We start from the raw sequence: 13,256 nt of genomic DNA, 5'->3' as shown, positions 1-13,256 counted from the left end.
GGTGGTTTATCGTTCACGGAATATACGGCACAATTTACTATATATGATAGTATTTATGAAATGTGGAGGATTGTAGAATGTGACTACCTTCTAATAGGATATGTCATTGGAAAAGTGGTATAAGTAGGTGTATATCTGTATTCGTAACGCGAGTATGTTCAGTAGAAATCGCTGCCGCAGTATACTTCCAGTGTAGTAGAATATGATTATATATGACAGAATACCTAGAAAAATAACATATCATTTATATAGTACAGTACATCTTATATGATCTTATATAGTAATACAATACAGTTCGTCATATCGAAATTCCCATAGCCTTCAAGTCTTCGTTCACCTCCTCCTCTGTCGCCTTCTTCAATAACAACTCTTCACCTACAGTCTCGTCCGACTCCGACAACGACGATATGATTGCAGAAGGAAACCCATGGAACTCTATCAACCCATTGAGAACACCCAACTGGCTGTTGATGCTGTTTCTTTGCTGGACCAACTCAATTAACATGTTCTGTTTCATGGCCTTCTTCGTGAGAGGGGCTGTATCTACTTCAACATAGTCTACCGAGCCGTTGGTTCCAAGGTTAGTGTAGGAAAAGCCTCCATTAATAACAGCCGAGTCGTCCACGGGCCCCACAGTCACATTGGGGATCATAGGAGTTGCAGAGAAATTATAGTCTGGCACCAATTGATCAATCTGGTTTCGTTCCTTGTTGATCTTGTACCAAAGTGAGGTGGTGCTAGTGATCATGCTGTTTTTGGCTTCCATGAGATTCTTCAAGAAATCCTGATGAATAGAAGTACGCGTAGCTATCGTTTCCTTGTCAATACACTTCAATTTGTACGCCAAATTGGAGTTAGCAAGCTTCAAATGGTCCTGATAAAATGAATTGACCTTGTAGTAGATCTTGGATAACTCCGGATGTGACCCTTCTAAACAAAGTTGCAACTCATGTTCCAAAAGATTCAATTTGTCCTGGTACAACTTGTCACGCAATTCGGCGAAGGCAGACTCGATAGAGATCAACTCTTCAATAGCCAACTTCCTCTGCTCGTTAAGATCCACATCTTCAAATTCACCTTCAATATCATCTTTGGTGTTTCCAACTTCCTCATCGTCTTCTTCGCCATTTTCTTTATTTTCACCTTCCTCATCGTCATCTTCAGCTTTTGTATCGCTTTCTCTTTCTTCACTGAATTTCTCTTCAGAATCTTCTATATCATCTTCTTTGTGACTTTCCTCATGCTCAGACTTGGTGATTTCTATAGTGATTTTTGTAGTTTCTTCTTCCTCGTGTTCTTCTTCTTTGAAGTCTTTTTGTTCTTCTTTATTTGTATCCCCTTGTTGGTCTTCAGTTTCTTCTTCTTTCTTATTTTCGTCTTCATCATCCTCGTCATGAGTTTCAGGCTCTTCTACCGGCTCCTCTATTATGGTTTCCTCTTGCGGTACAGATTCATCAGCTTCTTCCAGTTGTTGAACCAGTTGTTGTGGTCCTTCAATTACATCCTCCTCATGATCTTCAAGGGAATCTTCAGCAGGAGAAGCTTCAACTTTGAGCCTTTTCGGCACTTCCTGATCATCTTCTACTTCGGCTGATTCTGATTTTCTTTTCCCGTTGCCCTCGGCATTTTCAGCTTCATCCGCTTGTTCGATTTCTTTAACTTCTACTTTAACTTCGCCTTCTTCTTCGACGTCATCATCGTCTTCCTCTTCATCGTCACCATCTTCCTCAGTTTTCGATGGTTCGGGTGATTCTTCGGGTTGTTGTTCTAGTGATTCATCTTCTGGTTCTTGTGGTTCATCTTGGGTAAATGAATCTAGCAAAAGTTCTTGTTTTATTTCTCCATTCTTGAGATCTTCAGCCATCGATTCGTTTTCGTCGTCGTCATCAAAATCCGAATCTACTTCTTTAAGACGTGCCAATTCTGTCAATTTGGAAAGTGTCTCTAAATCGGATACTTTTTCGGCGGAAGATGTCTCTGCGTCGTCCTCTTCGAGAAAGTCCATCTTATCAGTTTCAGCTTCAGAATCATCGTCCAAATCACTCAACTCCGATGACTCGTAGCTGTCTTTATTATTACTGTTACTGTTGTTTTTAGAAGTTTGTGAATGACCATTCTTGGCAAATATATCATTGGATTTCTTGCTACTTTCATTTTCATCGTCATCGTTGTCAGGTAGCGCTAAATCAAATGGCGGAGGCAGTGTAGCGATATCTGTCAAAGGTGATTCTTTATTAATAGTGGTGTTTGCTTGTGGGGGCGTGCTGGATCCAGCAGAAATGATGTTGTCTCCATTGATTTTTGGAGAAGTGGCTCCTGATAAAACCACCAGGGTCTTCGGCGCCATGTTTTCGGACATTTTTTCTATTGCTAGTGGTTGTATATCTGATTTAAGATTGTATTGCTATGAATAGTCTGAAATTGTTGTGTGATGCTGTCTTATTGATAATTGTGTTCGCTTTGTTGTGATGTTATATGGAAATCGAACAAAATCGAGTCAAATCAGTGCTACTTTGTCCACAAACGCTTCTAAGTGGTGGAGTATTCAATTAAATATTTTGCAAAACTCCTAAGTAGAAAAATGGCTCAAATTTCACTTTCTCTAATCTTTAATCGTACAGACTATTTTATGCTGAAGATATCACACAGATCAGCCGAAACAGTCAAATCAAAAGAAAACCAATTCAAATTCGCTCAAATGACACTAGTAGCCCAAACTGGTACTAAGATGAAGTTTCCAATCAATCAGGTCACTTGTAGCGCAGATGCAGTGGATGGATTTGTGGAATTCTCGACTTCGGGGAAAACTCAGATTGATAGGGATGGAAGTTCAACCTGTGGAGACAAACAGGAACAATTCTGGACTCGGAGATGGAAAGTCGTTCTAAAAGTGAGTTGCCGTGTCCGACTACAAAAATAGCACGAAAACTACTACCAGATATGTGGTTACTAAGGAAAGGAAGCCAGTGTCAGTAAATTCTCAACTCTCATTGAAGTCGGAATTGTATTCATTGCTGGTATTGGTAATTGTGAAGTCTGCATATAAAAATCTTTATATGCCCGATTCTGCAATTCCAAATAAATTTTGTCTGCTCATCGGTGCGGTTGCAAGGTTTTGAATAATTTATAGAATTAGATAGAGCTGGAGATTCTGAGGATTTAGACAGATTCGTATCTTATAAGTTGAATTTTGGTATATACTCGCGATGTCTTCATTCAGTGCTCTTTTCAGCATAAAGAAGTCTGATGTAGATCAAGCTGTGGACAATTTATTTGCCAGTTCCAGCGATGGGCCCGTCTCTAGGGAACAGTTGAAGAAGACCAGAACTGTTGTGGAAGTTCCTGAACCAGAAGATAAAGAGTCTATGGAAGTCGACGAAGAAGATGACAGTAATAGTGGTTCTAATGATGACGAAGACGAAGAAGGTGATGAAGATGAAGAAAGCGAAGATGATGAGGATATGGAAGAAGAAGAAGAAGAAGAAGAAGTGTCTACCAAACAATTGAAGAAGAACAAGAAGAAGGCAGAACTCAACGAGGACTTGGAATCCGAATACTATTCCAAACTTTTGAAGGAAGATAACGAAGAAAAAGGAGATATTGAAGAAGAAGGTGAAGGCAAGAAGAAGGAGTCTAGCGAAAAGAAGGCTACTGCTGCTACCAAGATCGACTTGAAGGAATCCGAACTTGAGAAGGCTGAAAGAACCATTTTTGTAGGAAACGTCACAGCTGAAGTCATAACATCCAAGATCAAGACGAAAAACTTCAAGAAGTTTTTTTCTGACTTTGGAGCCATTGATTCGGTCAGATTCAGATCTATTTCCTTTGAAGGATTACCCAGAAAAGTAGCCATTGCTACCAAGAACTTGCATAAGTCCAGAGGTACTTGTAACGCCTACGTGGTGTTCAAGGAAAAAGAAGCTTCGCTCAAAGCTGTTTCCGGAGCCAATGCCAAAGTGTTTGAGAACTTCCACTTGAGAGTAGACCATGTAGCTCATCCAGCTCCTAAGGATAATAGAAGAACCATCTTTGTTGGGAACTTAGACTTCGAAGAAGAGGAAGAGAACTTATGGAGGTACTTCAACACTAAGCTTGACAACGATGTTGAGTCAGTGAGAGTAGTCCGTGATTCCAAGACTAATGTTGGTAAGGGATTCGCTCTTGTCCAATTCAAGGATACCTTGTCTGTAAACAAGGCTCTTTTGTTAAATGATAAACCAATGACCGTAGACAAAGATTCTAAAAAGAAAGGCAGAAAGTTGCGTATCACTCGTGCCAAGTCCCACACCAAGCCATCCATTTTGTCTCCAAACCACGTTGACAACCTCAAGAAGAAGTTTGCTTCTAACAAGTCCAAGTCATTGGCCACTAAGTTGAGTGACCAACAAAAGACTAAACTCGGTAGAGCTCAGAGGGTTTTAGGGAAGGCTGACAAGGCTACAGTCGGTAAGAAAGTGATCATTGAAGGTCAAAGAGCCACCAAGGGCCAGCTGGTCAAGGGTATAAAGGGCTTGAAGGGTTCGGGAAAGATCAAAAAGCCTAGAATAAGGGACAGAACCACCAAGTTCAAGAATGAAAGAGAACTGATGAAGAAAGAAATGGCCAAATAGTAAGGTCGCGGACCTTAAGTACAGTAGAAATGCATTTTGATAAACCAGGAACAAATGATAGACATTGTAAATCTGAAATTGTAATTGTACTAGCGATCATATCTAGAAATTGAAACGCAATGCTAGAATTGAAAGTCTTAAAGACGAAGAGATACTTTGGAAATCGTATTTACGAAACTGAATGTTCGTACATGTGCATAATTACTAAAGACAAAATTGCGCTTTTCGCAGCCATTACTTTTGTCTTATTCACACATACCAAGATGAGATGACCACACAATAAGAGTTCAATTGTGACTAATAAAAGTTCAATTGTGACTCCGTTTCCCCTGATTGTCTGCCATGACATAATTTCACGTTACACGATATATTCTGCCAGGGCCATTGTAATTGCCCTGGGCTGAATAGCATTGTTCGCTTGATCGGCTGTTACGGAGACATGGCTTGAACCACAATGCTGTGCCTCTTATCTGATTCTGTGATCAGACCAATCGTAGCATCGCCACTGGCTATCCTTCTATTTTATTTCCAAAATGCTCGGGTTTTATACCATGTCTTAAGTGCGTATCGTAATCGGCTTCTTCGGTGTCTTTAGCCCCATTGTCATATACCGAGCACAAAGCCCAGGCAAATAAACTCCGGACGTAAAGTCTGGCTAGTCATACAGGTAAGAGCCGTGCCTCGACTATTATATCATAACTATATACACCCCTTGGTTAAGTAGAACTTTATTCATGTTATCACATGGAGGCGTTTCTTCTTTCAGTTTCTTAGTAATCACCGTTCTTTCCAGATTGGCCATATTTTTTTCTGCATATTTGTTCTATGTGCTTCACCGCAAAAATTGCGCCCTACTCGGAAAAAGTTATCTCCAGTGGCTGCGAACTTAGGCAAATCACCGTGGCAAACCTTATTATCTTTAGTAATACTGTTACCAAGCTCGGCCTTATGATATTTCTTATTATCATGTCTTTAGTTCCCGCACTTGTAAGCAAGCAAACTTAACTACATTTGCTTTGTAGGGGCGAATCCATATAAATAGAGGTAGAAGTGGCAGCTATTTTCAGAGTTAGAAATTTGATTAGTAGTTGAACAGAATAGCAACGAATATATCATAATAATGTATTACAGGTTCATCAGAGACAGTTTTTGGGGTAGACTAGCCTACCATTTGACTGGGCACAAGGTATTTGCCCATCCAGAAGAACACAAAGATTATGTGGTACCAGAAAAGTACACTAGTAATAAGGACTCACAATTGTTCGAAAAGGAGCTGGTTGAAATTGTTCCAGAAGGCGAAAACGTATCTACCAATACCAGCTCAGCAGCTGACGTAGAAGTCGAAGTAGAAAAATCTTCACAAATTGTCGTGGACTGGGACGGCGATGATGATCCAGAAAACCCATACAATTGGCCAACTTACCAGAAAGTTCTCTTCATCTTGGAGATCTGTTTCTTGACAACTTCTGTCTACATGGGTTCCGCCATCTATACTCCTGGTATCGAACAAATCATGGCCGATCTCGACATCGATCAAACATTGGCTACCTTACCGTTGACTATGTTCGTCATTGGCTATGGTCTTGGTCCAATGGTCTTCTCTCCAATGTCTGAGAATGCAATTTTTGGAAGAACTTCAATCTACATTGTAACATTATTTATCTTTTTCATCTTGCAAATTCCAACTGCATTAGCCAAAAATATCGCTTCTTTGTCTGTGTTAAGATTCTTAAGTGGCGTTTTTGCTTCTCCAGCTTTGGCTACTGGGGGTGCTTCGGTATGTGATGTCATTCAATTGCCCTATGTTCCTGTTGGACTTGCTGCTTGGTCTCTTGGTGCCGTTTGTGGTCCCTCTCTTGGTCCATTGTTTGGTTCTATTTTGACTGTCAAGGGTGGATGGAGATGGACTTTCTGGTTCATGGCAATCATCTCTGGTACTTCTTTCTTGCTCTTGAGTTTCTTCTTACCTGAAACTTATGGCAAAACTTTGCTTTACAGAAAGGCTAAGAGATTAAGAGCACTCACTGGCAACCAAAACATTACTAGTCAAGGTGAAATTGAGAACAGCAAGTTAACCATTTCTGAATTGGCTATTGATACCTTATGGAGACCAATTGAGATTTCAATTCTTGAACCCGTTGTCTTGTTGATCAATCTTTATATTGCATTGGTGTACTCTATCTTGTACCTTTGGTTTGAAGCCTATCCCATTGTATTTCTTGAGACAAAACATTTCACATTGGTAGAATTGGGTGTTTCCTATCTCAGTATCATCGTTGGTATCTGCATTGCTGCTGCCATCTATATCCCTGTTGTTAAACGGATCTTCACCAATAAGCTTCTCACTAATCAGCCTGTCTATCCTGAAGTGTTCATCCCTATGGCAATAGTCGGTGGAATCTGTATGCCTATTGGTGTTTTAATCTTTGGATGGACTGGCGCTGCAGATATTCATTGGATTGGACCGATCATTGGTGGAGCCATCTTTGCTGCCGGAGCTTTCTTGATTTTTCAAACATTGTTCAACTATTTGAGTATGTCATTCTGGAGATATTTGGCTTCAGTCTTCGCCGGTAATGATCTCTTCCGTTCAGTCATTGCCGGATCGTTCCCGTTATTCGGTAGAGCTTTGTTCACGAACTTGAAGACTGAAAGGTTTCCTACTGCATGGGGTTCAACTATCTTGGGTGCTATCACTGCGTTGATGATTTTGATTCCTATTTTGTTCTATTTGAATGGTCCTAAATTGAGAGCAAGGTCTAAGTACTCTGGTGATGGTAGTTAGAAAGTGATGTATAGAAATATGGCTCGATAATAATTAATAATGAGAAACGGCAACTTTTCGCAGCCATATACTTAAATAATAATATACAAGATTAGGTAATTATAAAGTATAGCATTTTTGCAATAAGCTGATCTTCTGTTTTATGTGATCTTCAGAAACGCAATCTCATGTGGGGTAAAGTCGAGCATGTTTCGAACAAGAATCCTCCACTCGCCACCTCTGGAATTCTCTTTGTTTCTCAAGGTCTGCCAGCGATTTTCTAATCTCGATCAAAATTTTGTGGTACTTATCAAAGGCTTATCTAATTTCTGAGTTCAATAAGACATCCATAGTAGTTTGATAGCGATAATTTCACTTCAAAAAGTGTGCAATTCGTACGATAAACTAGAAATCTCGTAGATTGTATCCAATTGACATTTCTGTATTAAATTTACATGGTTCTATTTATTCACGAGTCAAATTGATTAAATTGATTCTTCACCATATAATTTTGGTGGCTTGATTCAGCCATACCTGTCTAAGTATCTATGAAACATTAACTACATAATTTAATTTAGCGACGATAAAACAATATTTCAAAGGAATTGACCAATCACGTTTAATCCCGAGTCTATTATTAGTCTACAGAAAAGGATTTCTCCTATTCTGACTAATTCACCCGTATGGAGAGTACAAACCTTTCGCTGTCCGTGGTGTCCTAATGTGATACTATCTCCGCAATTCGCACTGTGGATCCATAACCGCTTCGGTAGAAATCCTTATCTTGGAGCCGTGCGTCTTTGTGGTATAACTATAGATATAAGGGGGGCAATTCCCTGAAATTCAATCTTCCTTTCTTTTGGGATCAAGTAGAAATAGCACTTCAATTGACTTGTAATAATAGAATACTATCCAGTGGAATTACCGGAACTGTATTACAACAATTACCTACAGCTGCCTTCTACATCTAACCTACAATTTACCTACGCTATTTTAGCCACTTTGAAATTGATTTGGGATCTGATCTGGTTTCCAACATAACCAACTAATTCTACAATGGGCTCCAACACATCGAAGGAAGTCAAGACTACTACCGAGGAAACCTTTAACGAAAAGGTTTCGTACTCGTCTTCTCTGTCGCAGTACGATTCGTATTCACACTTATTGAGTAGAATGGATGTCTCAAGAGAAGACGTCGAAGCCAAAGAAGATGAAGACAATGGTGATGGCAACGGTATTTGGCCAGGTATTTCCGTCGGATTGCTTGATGGTTGGAAAGGTGACGTCTTGAGAGACGATAAGAACAAATTGGTTCAGAACTCTCTTGCTATCAATCCTATCCAGCTGATTATCGCCAAGTCAGACGTCGAAACTGTCTTAAAGGACCAGTACTTCTTCAACGTCACAGTCAAGACAATTGGATCACCTTCCTATTTCAACAACCAAAAACTGTCCGGTAGATGTTGGATCTTTGCTGCTTCCAATGTGTTCAGAACTCTGGTTATCAAGAATTATAACTTGAAGGATGATCTGTTCCAGTTGTCGCAAGCTTATCTTTTCTTCTATGACAAATTGGAAAAATCTCATTTCTTCTTGGATAACATCGCCGACACTGCTGATCACGACTTGGACTCAAGATTAGTTCAGTATCTTCTTTCCAGTCCTGTTGGTGACGGTGGTCAATGGGATATGATTGTCAACTTGGTAGAGAAATACGGTCTTGTTCCACACCAAGTGTTCCCAGATAATGCCCAAGCCTCAAACTCTTCTCCTTTGAACTATTTGGTCACCGAGAAGTTGAGGGAAGCTGCTTTGATCATCAGAAGATTGTACCAAGAAAAGGCACCTCAGCCTGTCATTGAAATTCTTAAGGGTGCAACCGTCTATACTGTGTTCAAGATTCTTTCTTTGGCTTTGGGTTCTCCACCAAATGCTGATGAACCTTTCACTTGGGAATACATCGACAAGGATGGCAAGTACAAGTCCTATCAAACGAATCCTAGAGACTTCTACAGGGACCATGTCAGACTTGATGCCGCTAAACACTTCTCGTTGATCCACGACCCTAGAAACGACTATGATAAGTTGTATACTGTGGACAGATTAAACAACATTTTAGGCGGTAAGAAGATCGAATACGTCAATACTGAAATTGACGAGATCAAGCTGGTTGCTATCAAGATGTTGAAGGACGATGAGCCCATCTTCTTTGGTTCTGATGTAGGCAAGTTTGGTGACAGGTCTTCTGGTGTTTTGGACGTTACAGCATACGACTACAAGTTGGCTTTCAATATCTCCTTGGGTTTGGACAAGGCTGAAAGATTGAGAACCGGCTCATCTCAAATGACCCATGCTATGGTGATTACTGGTGTTCACCTTGATCCTGTAACTCAGCTTCCTGTCAGATGGAAGATCGAGAATTCGTGGGGTGATGCCGTCGGCGACAAGGGTTACTTTGTTATGTCGGACGAATGGTTCAGTGAATACGTGTTCCAGATTGTCACCAACAAGAAGTATGCCTCTAAGAAGACATATGATACTTGGAAGGGTAAAGACTTCACTGTCTTGCCTTATTATGATCCTATGGGCTCATTAGCTTAAATTGTGAGTACAGTTTTCTTTGCCTTCATTTCAATTCTCTTTTTTAAGTTATCACTGTTTAGGTACGACACTCTGGATGTGTATTCGATACCAATAAATTAGAATCTATGCACAGATTTACTTGTAGACGTAGAGTTTAGAGTGTAGACGTGCTCCATTTTTCAGTCACGTGCTCCATCTTTGATAACAGGTATATACAGTCCAAGATTTTGTAGATAGCGATCTTCTTTGGTTAAAGTCTATTCTTTTTTTTTCGAATACGAAACAAGGCCATTATATGAATTAGATTTTAGACAAATTCTTCTCTTGGGCTGAACCATTTGTTTCTTCCCGTTTCTTCATTCTTTATCCGCATCCTATTTTTTCTATAGACGAAACAAACCATCTTAACTCAAGTATATGAATATCCTGCATTTTACTCTCATTTTGCGACAATCGCGACACTCGATTTTTCAGTGGATCGAGTGCGACATCTATGTATTGACACCACTACCATATTCAGAGAAGTAATAAAGCCAAATCTCACTATAAACCACCAAGGCTTCCTTTTTGCCAAGTAGACTATTCGTTCGAATTCACGCGTTATGCTGAAATCTTCGTACGATTCCCAGTCGTCCAATTTGTTTGCGTCGCTTGGAGAAGCGGAATTGGCTAGGAATCTAGACCAATTGTCACTCCTATATAAGGAAGCCACTAGTCCCAACGATCTCGTAGCATTGATAGAACTGATCGATGAGGCCACTGAAAAAATCGATAATGAGTTGAGCTACTATGTGGCGTTGAAGCTGAAGCGTTTTCAGCAGGAAATTACGAGCATTGAGTTGAACAGAGCTACCAAGTTGTCTTCTACCATAGCCAACTCGAACGAGCTACTGAATCTTTTCCATAGTGCCAATGACTTGGGCCATTCATTGACATTTAAAATCAAGTCGTTGGACGAGGAAATTGGAAATGTCAACAAAACTCTTGAGTTTGTTTCAGATATTCAATTGCTTCGTAACAATATCAACCAGGCAAACTATGCTATAGAACATAGTAACTGGGAAGTTGCAGCGCAGTGTATCCATACCATTACTTCTAAACTATCTAAAGAGCTTATTAACGGCAAGTTTGCATCTGTGGTTATCCCGTCAACTGATATCCCGGAGTTGCCAGAGGTAACCATCAACGGCTGGATTGCTCAGTTGACTGAAATATTCAAGAAGAAGTTCAACGACGCTGCTCATGACAAAAATGTAGAACAACTAACGAAATATTTCCAGCTATTTCCCTTGATTAACCAAGAAGAAATCGGTTTGAATTGCTACTCGAAGTTCATCTGTCAAATTATCAGCGATACACTGAAGAATCTAGTAACTTCTACCTCCACTGTTAATGCCGCAGACTTGAAAGTAGGCATTTTCTCTACGATAACCATCCAGTTGTTTGAGAGCATTTCCATGATGCTTTCACAACATGGGCCGTTGATAAAGAGGTACTATAGTTCAACATACCCCAACGCCTTGAACTATGTGATTTCTCGTATCCAGAACGAAATCGACACCCAGATAGGAATTGTAGCAGACACATTCTACGATGTCCGGAGATTAGACAAGTACTTCCAGGATATCAAGTTGTACAACTTTCCTGTGCTCGCAAGAAGAATGAATGAACTACAGGAGCAGATGAATGAAAACAGATTACTGGAGGAAAACGTTGACTTGAATTCTACAAATGACTTAGTTTCGATTGTGCAAGTAGGAGATCTCATTAATGAGTTGGCCACTATACTTCATCACTGGTCTTTGTACTGTAAGTTTATCACCGTTAAGTACTTCAAGGATGAGTCTACTGATGGAAAGGAGTTGAAATTGCCGGACTTAATACTCAATTCCAACTTCACAAAAAAAATCCACAACAAGTATCTCCCGTCATTTGAGAACTTGTACATTTTTTATTTCCGCCGGTCTTTGGAGAAAGCAATCACCATAGAAGAGTTGCCCTCATTGGAGACGTTCTTGTTGTACAACCCTAATGTTCATGAAAAATCCACAGCCCCAGAACAGGTACCATGTTCTTCTGTTATTGAGGACGTGACGTTGGTGTTGAATTCAATGCTTCGTAATGTTATAGATTCCAGTATTCCGTCAACCGTGAAGAAGTTTATAAGTGAAAGCTTTGCTGTGATCCAACACGATTTGATCAATGCCTTTTTCATCAAGAACTTGAATGACAACCAGCCACGTTACAACCAGACGTTATCGTTGGTTTCTACCTTGAGCACTGCTAATGCATTAAGTGGAACTTCCAGTCCCGGAATAACCAGAAGCGGTACTCCTGAGCCCAGTTCTACATCTGGCATGGGTTTCCTCAAAGGTGCCTCCAGCGCATTGGGTAATGTAGTTAGTAGTGGAGGTGCTTCAGCTATCGTTGGAGGACTTCAGACAGCTCCTAATAACCCTAAGTTGTTGCTGTTTCTCCTTTATTTGAATACGGTAGCCATGGGCCAGGAGTATTTCTCAAAAGTGTTTGACAATATCATTAAAAACCCAAACTATTTAAATAATGCATTCCCGTTCGGAAAAGATAGAGAAAAGGTTGAGTTGATATTGAAGAACGAGTTCATAGATCCGTTCATCAGCATCACCAACAAGATAATCAGTGACAGTATAGTGAATCTCTACAACCAGTCCATCAAAAATAAACTTGTTCAGTCTATCAACGAGCTTTTCCCGGAATCTAGTGATTCCAACTACATTATTTACTCATCTGGTGTACTTAACGACAACTCGTTGTTGATTAAGTTTACCACTATATGGCAATCTTTGATTCGTCCATACATTCAAACGTTGCATAAGACATTAATTTTTCTGAAACTCATGAGACTATTGGTGGTCAATTTGGCTAATCTTATTGAAAAGAAGTTGATCACTGTCATCAAGAAGTTTAAGATCAACGAATTGGGAGCCATCAAATTGGAAAAGGACTTGTCTTTCTTGATTAATGAAGTCTGTGAATCCAACTACCGACTTCGTGAGAAATTTGTTAAAGTTACCCAGCTTGTCTTGTTGGTTGGCATGGATGACGACGAGTATGACGAAAGTATTAAACATGTCAACCAGAGCAACAAGCATCTAGAAGACGGAGAGGAGGTGGAAGAAAATGAAGTCATTGGTATCAACTGGGTTTTGACACCACAAGAAAGAAAGCAAATAAGGAAATTTAGAGTATAGTGCTGATTTAATGATTACAAATTTTGATCATAGTCTTAAATTCATTAATGCGATATGTAAGCTATATAT

The 13,256-nt window shown here is 39.9% G+C and overlaps 5 protein-coding genes across 5 annotated transcripts; 4 read left to right on the top strand and 1 right to left on the bottom strand. All coding sequences in view use genetic code 12, as the record gives it.

Moving 5' to 3' along the window:
- Window positions 1–298: 298 nt before the first annotated feature.
- Window positions 299–1,348, bottom strand: DEP1 (regulator of phospholipid metabolism; the record flags this gene model as incomplete). Its single annotated transcript, XM_001384003.1, has 1 exon — window positions 299–1,348. A coding segment is annotated over one exon (1,050 nt), but the record flags the coding sequence as incomplete, so codon positions are not given.
- Window positions 1,349–3,206: 1,858 nt separating this feature from the next.
- Window positions 3,207–4,610, top strand: PICST_59522 (predicted protein; the record flags this gene model as incomplete). Its single annotated transcript, XM_001384343.1, has 2 exons — window positions 3,207–3,390; window positions 3,451–4,610. The coding sequence occupies 2 exons, from the start codon at window positions 3,207–3,209 to the stop codon at window positions 4,608–4,610; spliced, it is 1,344 nt and encodes a 447-aa protein (XP_001384380.2).
- Window positions 4,611–5,730: 1,120 nt separating this feature from the next.
- Window positions 5,731–7,395, top strand: MDR11 (multidrug resistance; the record flags this gene model as incomplete). Its single annotated transcript, XM_001384342.1, has 2 exons — window positions 5,731–5,851; window positions 5,903–7,395. 2 exons carry the CDS (start codon window positions 5,731–5,733, stop codon window positions 7,393–7,395), a joined length of 1,614 nt encoding a protein of 537 aa, XP_001384379.1.
- Window positions 7,396–8,430: 1,035 nt separating this feature from the next.
- Window positions 8,431–9,975, top strand: PICST_58854 (aminopeptidase and bleomycin hydrolase; the record flags this gene model as incomplete). The annotated part of the gene is made up of 2 exons (XM_001384341.1): window positions 8,431–8,510; window positions 8,547–9,975. 2 exons carry the CDS (start codon window positions 8,431–8,433, stop codon window positions 9,973–9,975), a joined length of 1,509 nt encoding a protein of 502 aa, XP_001384378.2.
- A 584-nt stretch (window positions 9,976–10,559) lies between these two features.
- On the top strand, window positions 10,560–13,187 carry PICST_58131 (oligomeric Golgi complex 4; the record flags this gene model as incomplete). The annotated part of the gene is made up of 1 exon (XM_001384340.1): window positions 10,560–13,187. The coding sequence occupies one exon, from the start codon at window positions 10,560–10,562 to the stop codon at window positions 13,185–13,187; it is 2,628 nt and encodes an 875-aa protein (XP_001384377.2).
- Between the last annotated feature and the right edge of the window lie 69 nt (window positions 13,188–13,256).

The sequence above is a fragment of the Scheffersomyces stipitis genome, chromosome 4 (genome assembly GCF_000209165.1).
Source record: "Scheffersomyces stipitis CBS 6054 chromosome 4, complete sequence".
NCBI classification, from domain to species: Eukaryota; Fungi; Ascomycota; class Pichiomycetes; order Serinales; family Debaryomycetaceae; genus Scheffersomyces; species Scheffersomyces stipitis.
Note: the sequence above shows the minus strand (reverse complement) of the source record. Positions and strands in the feature narration are given on the sequence as shown.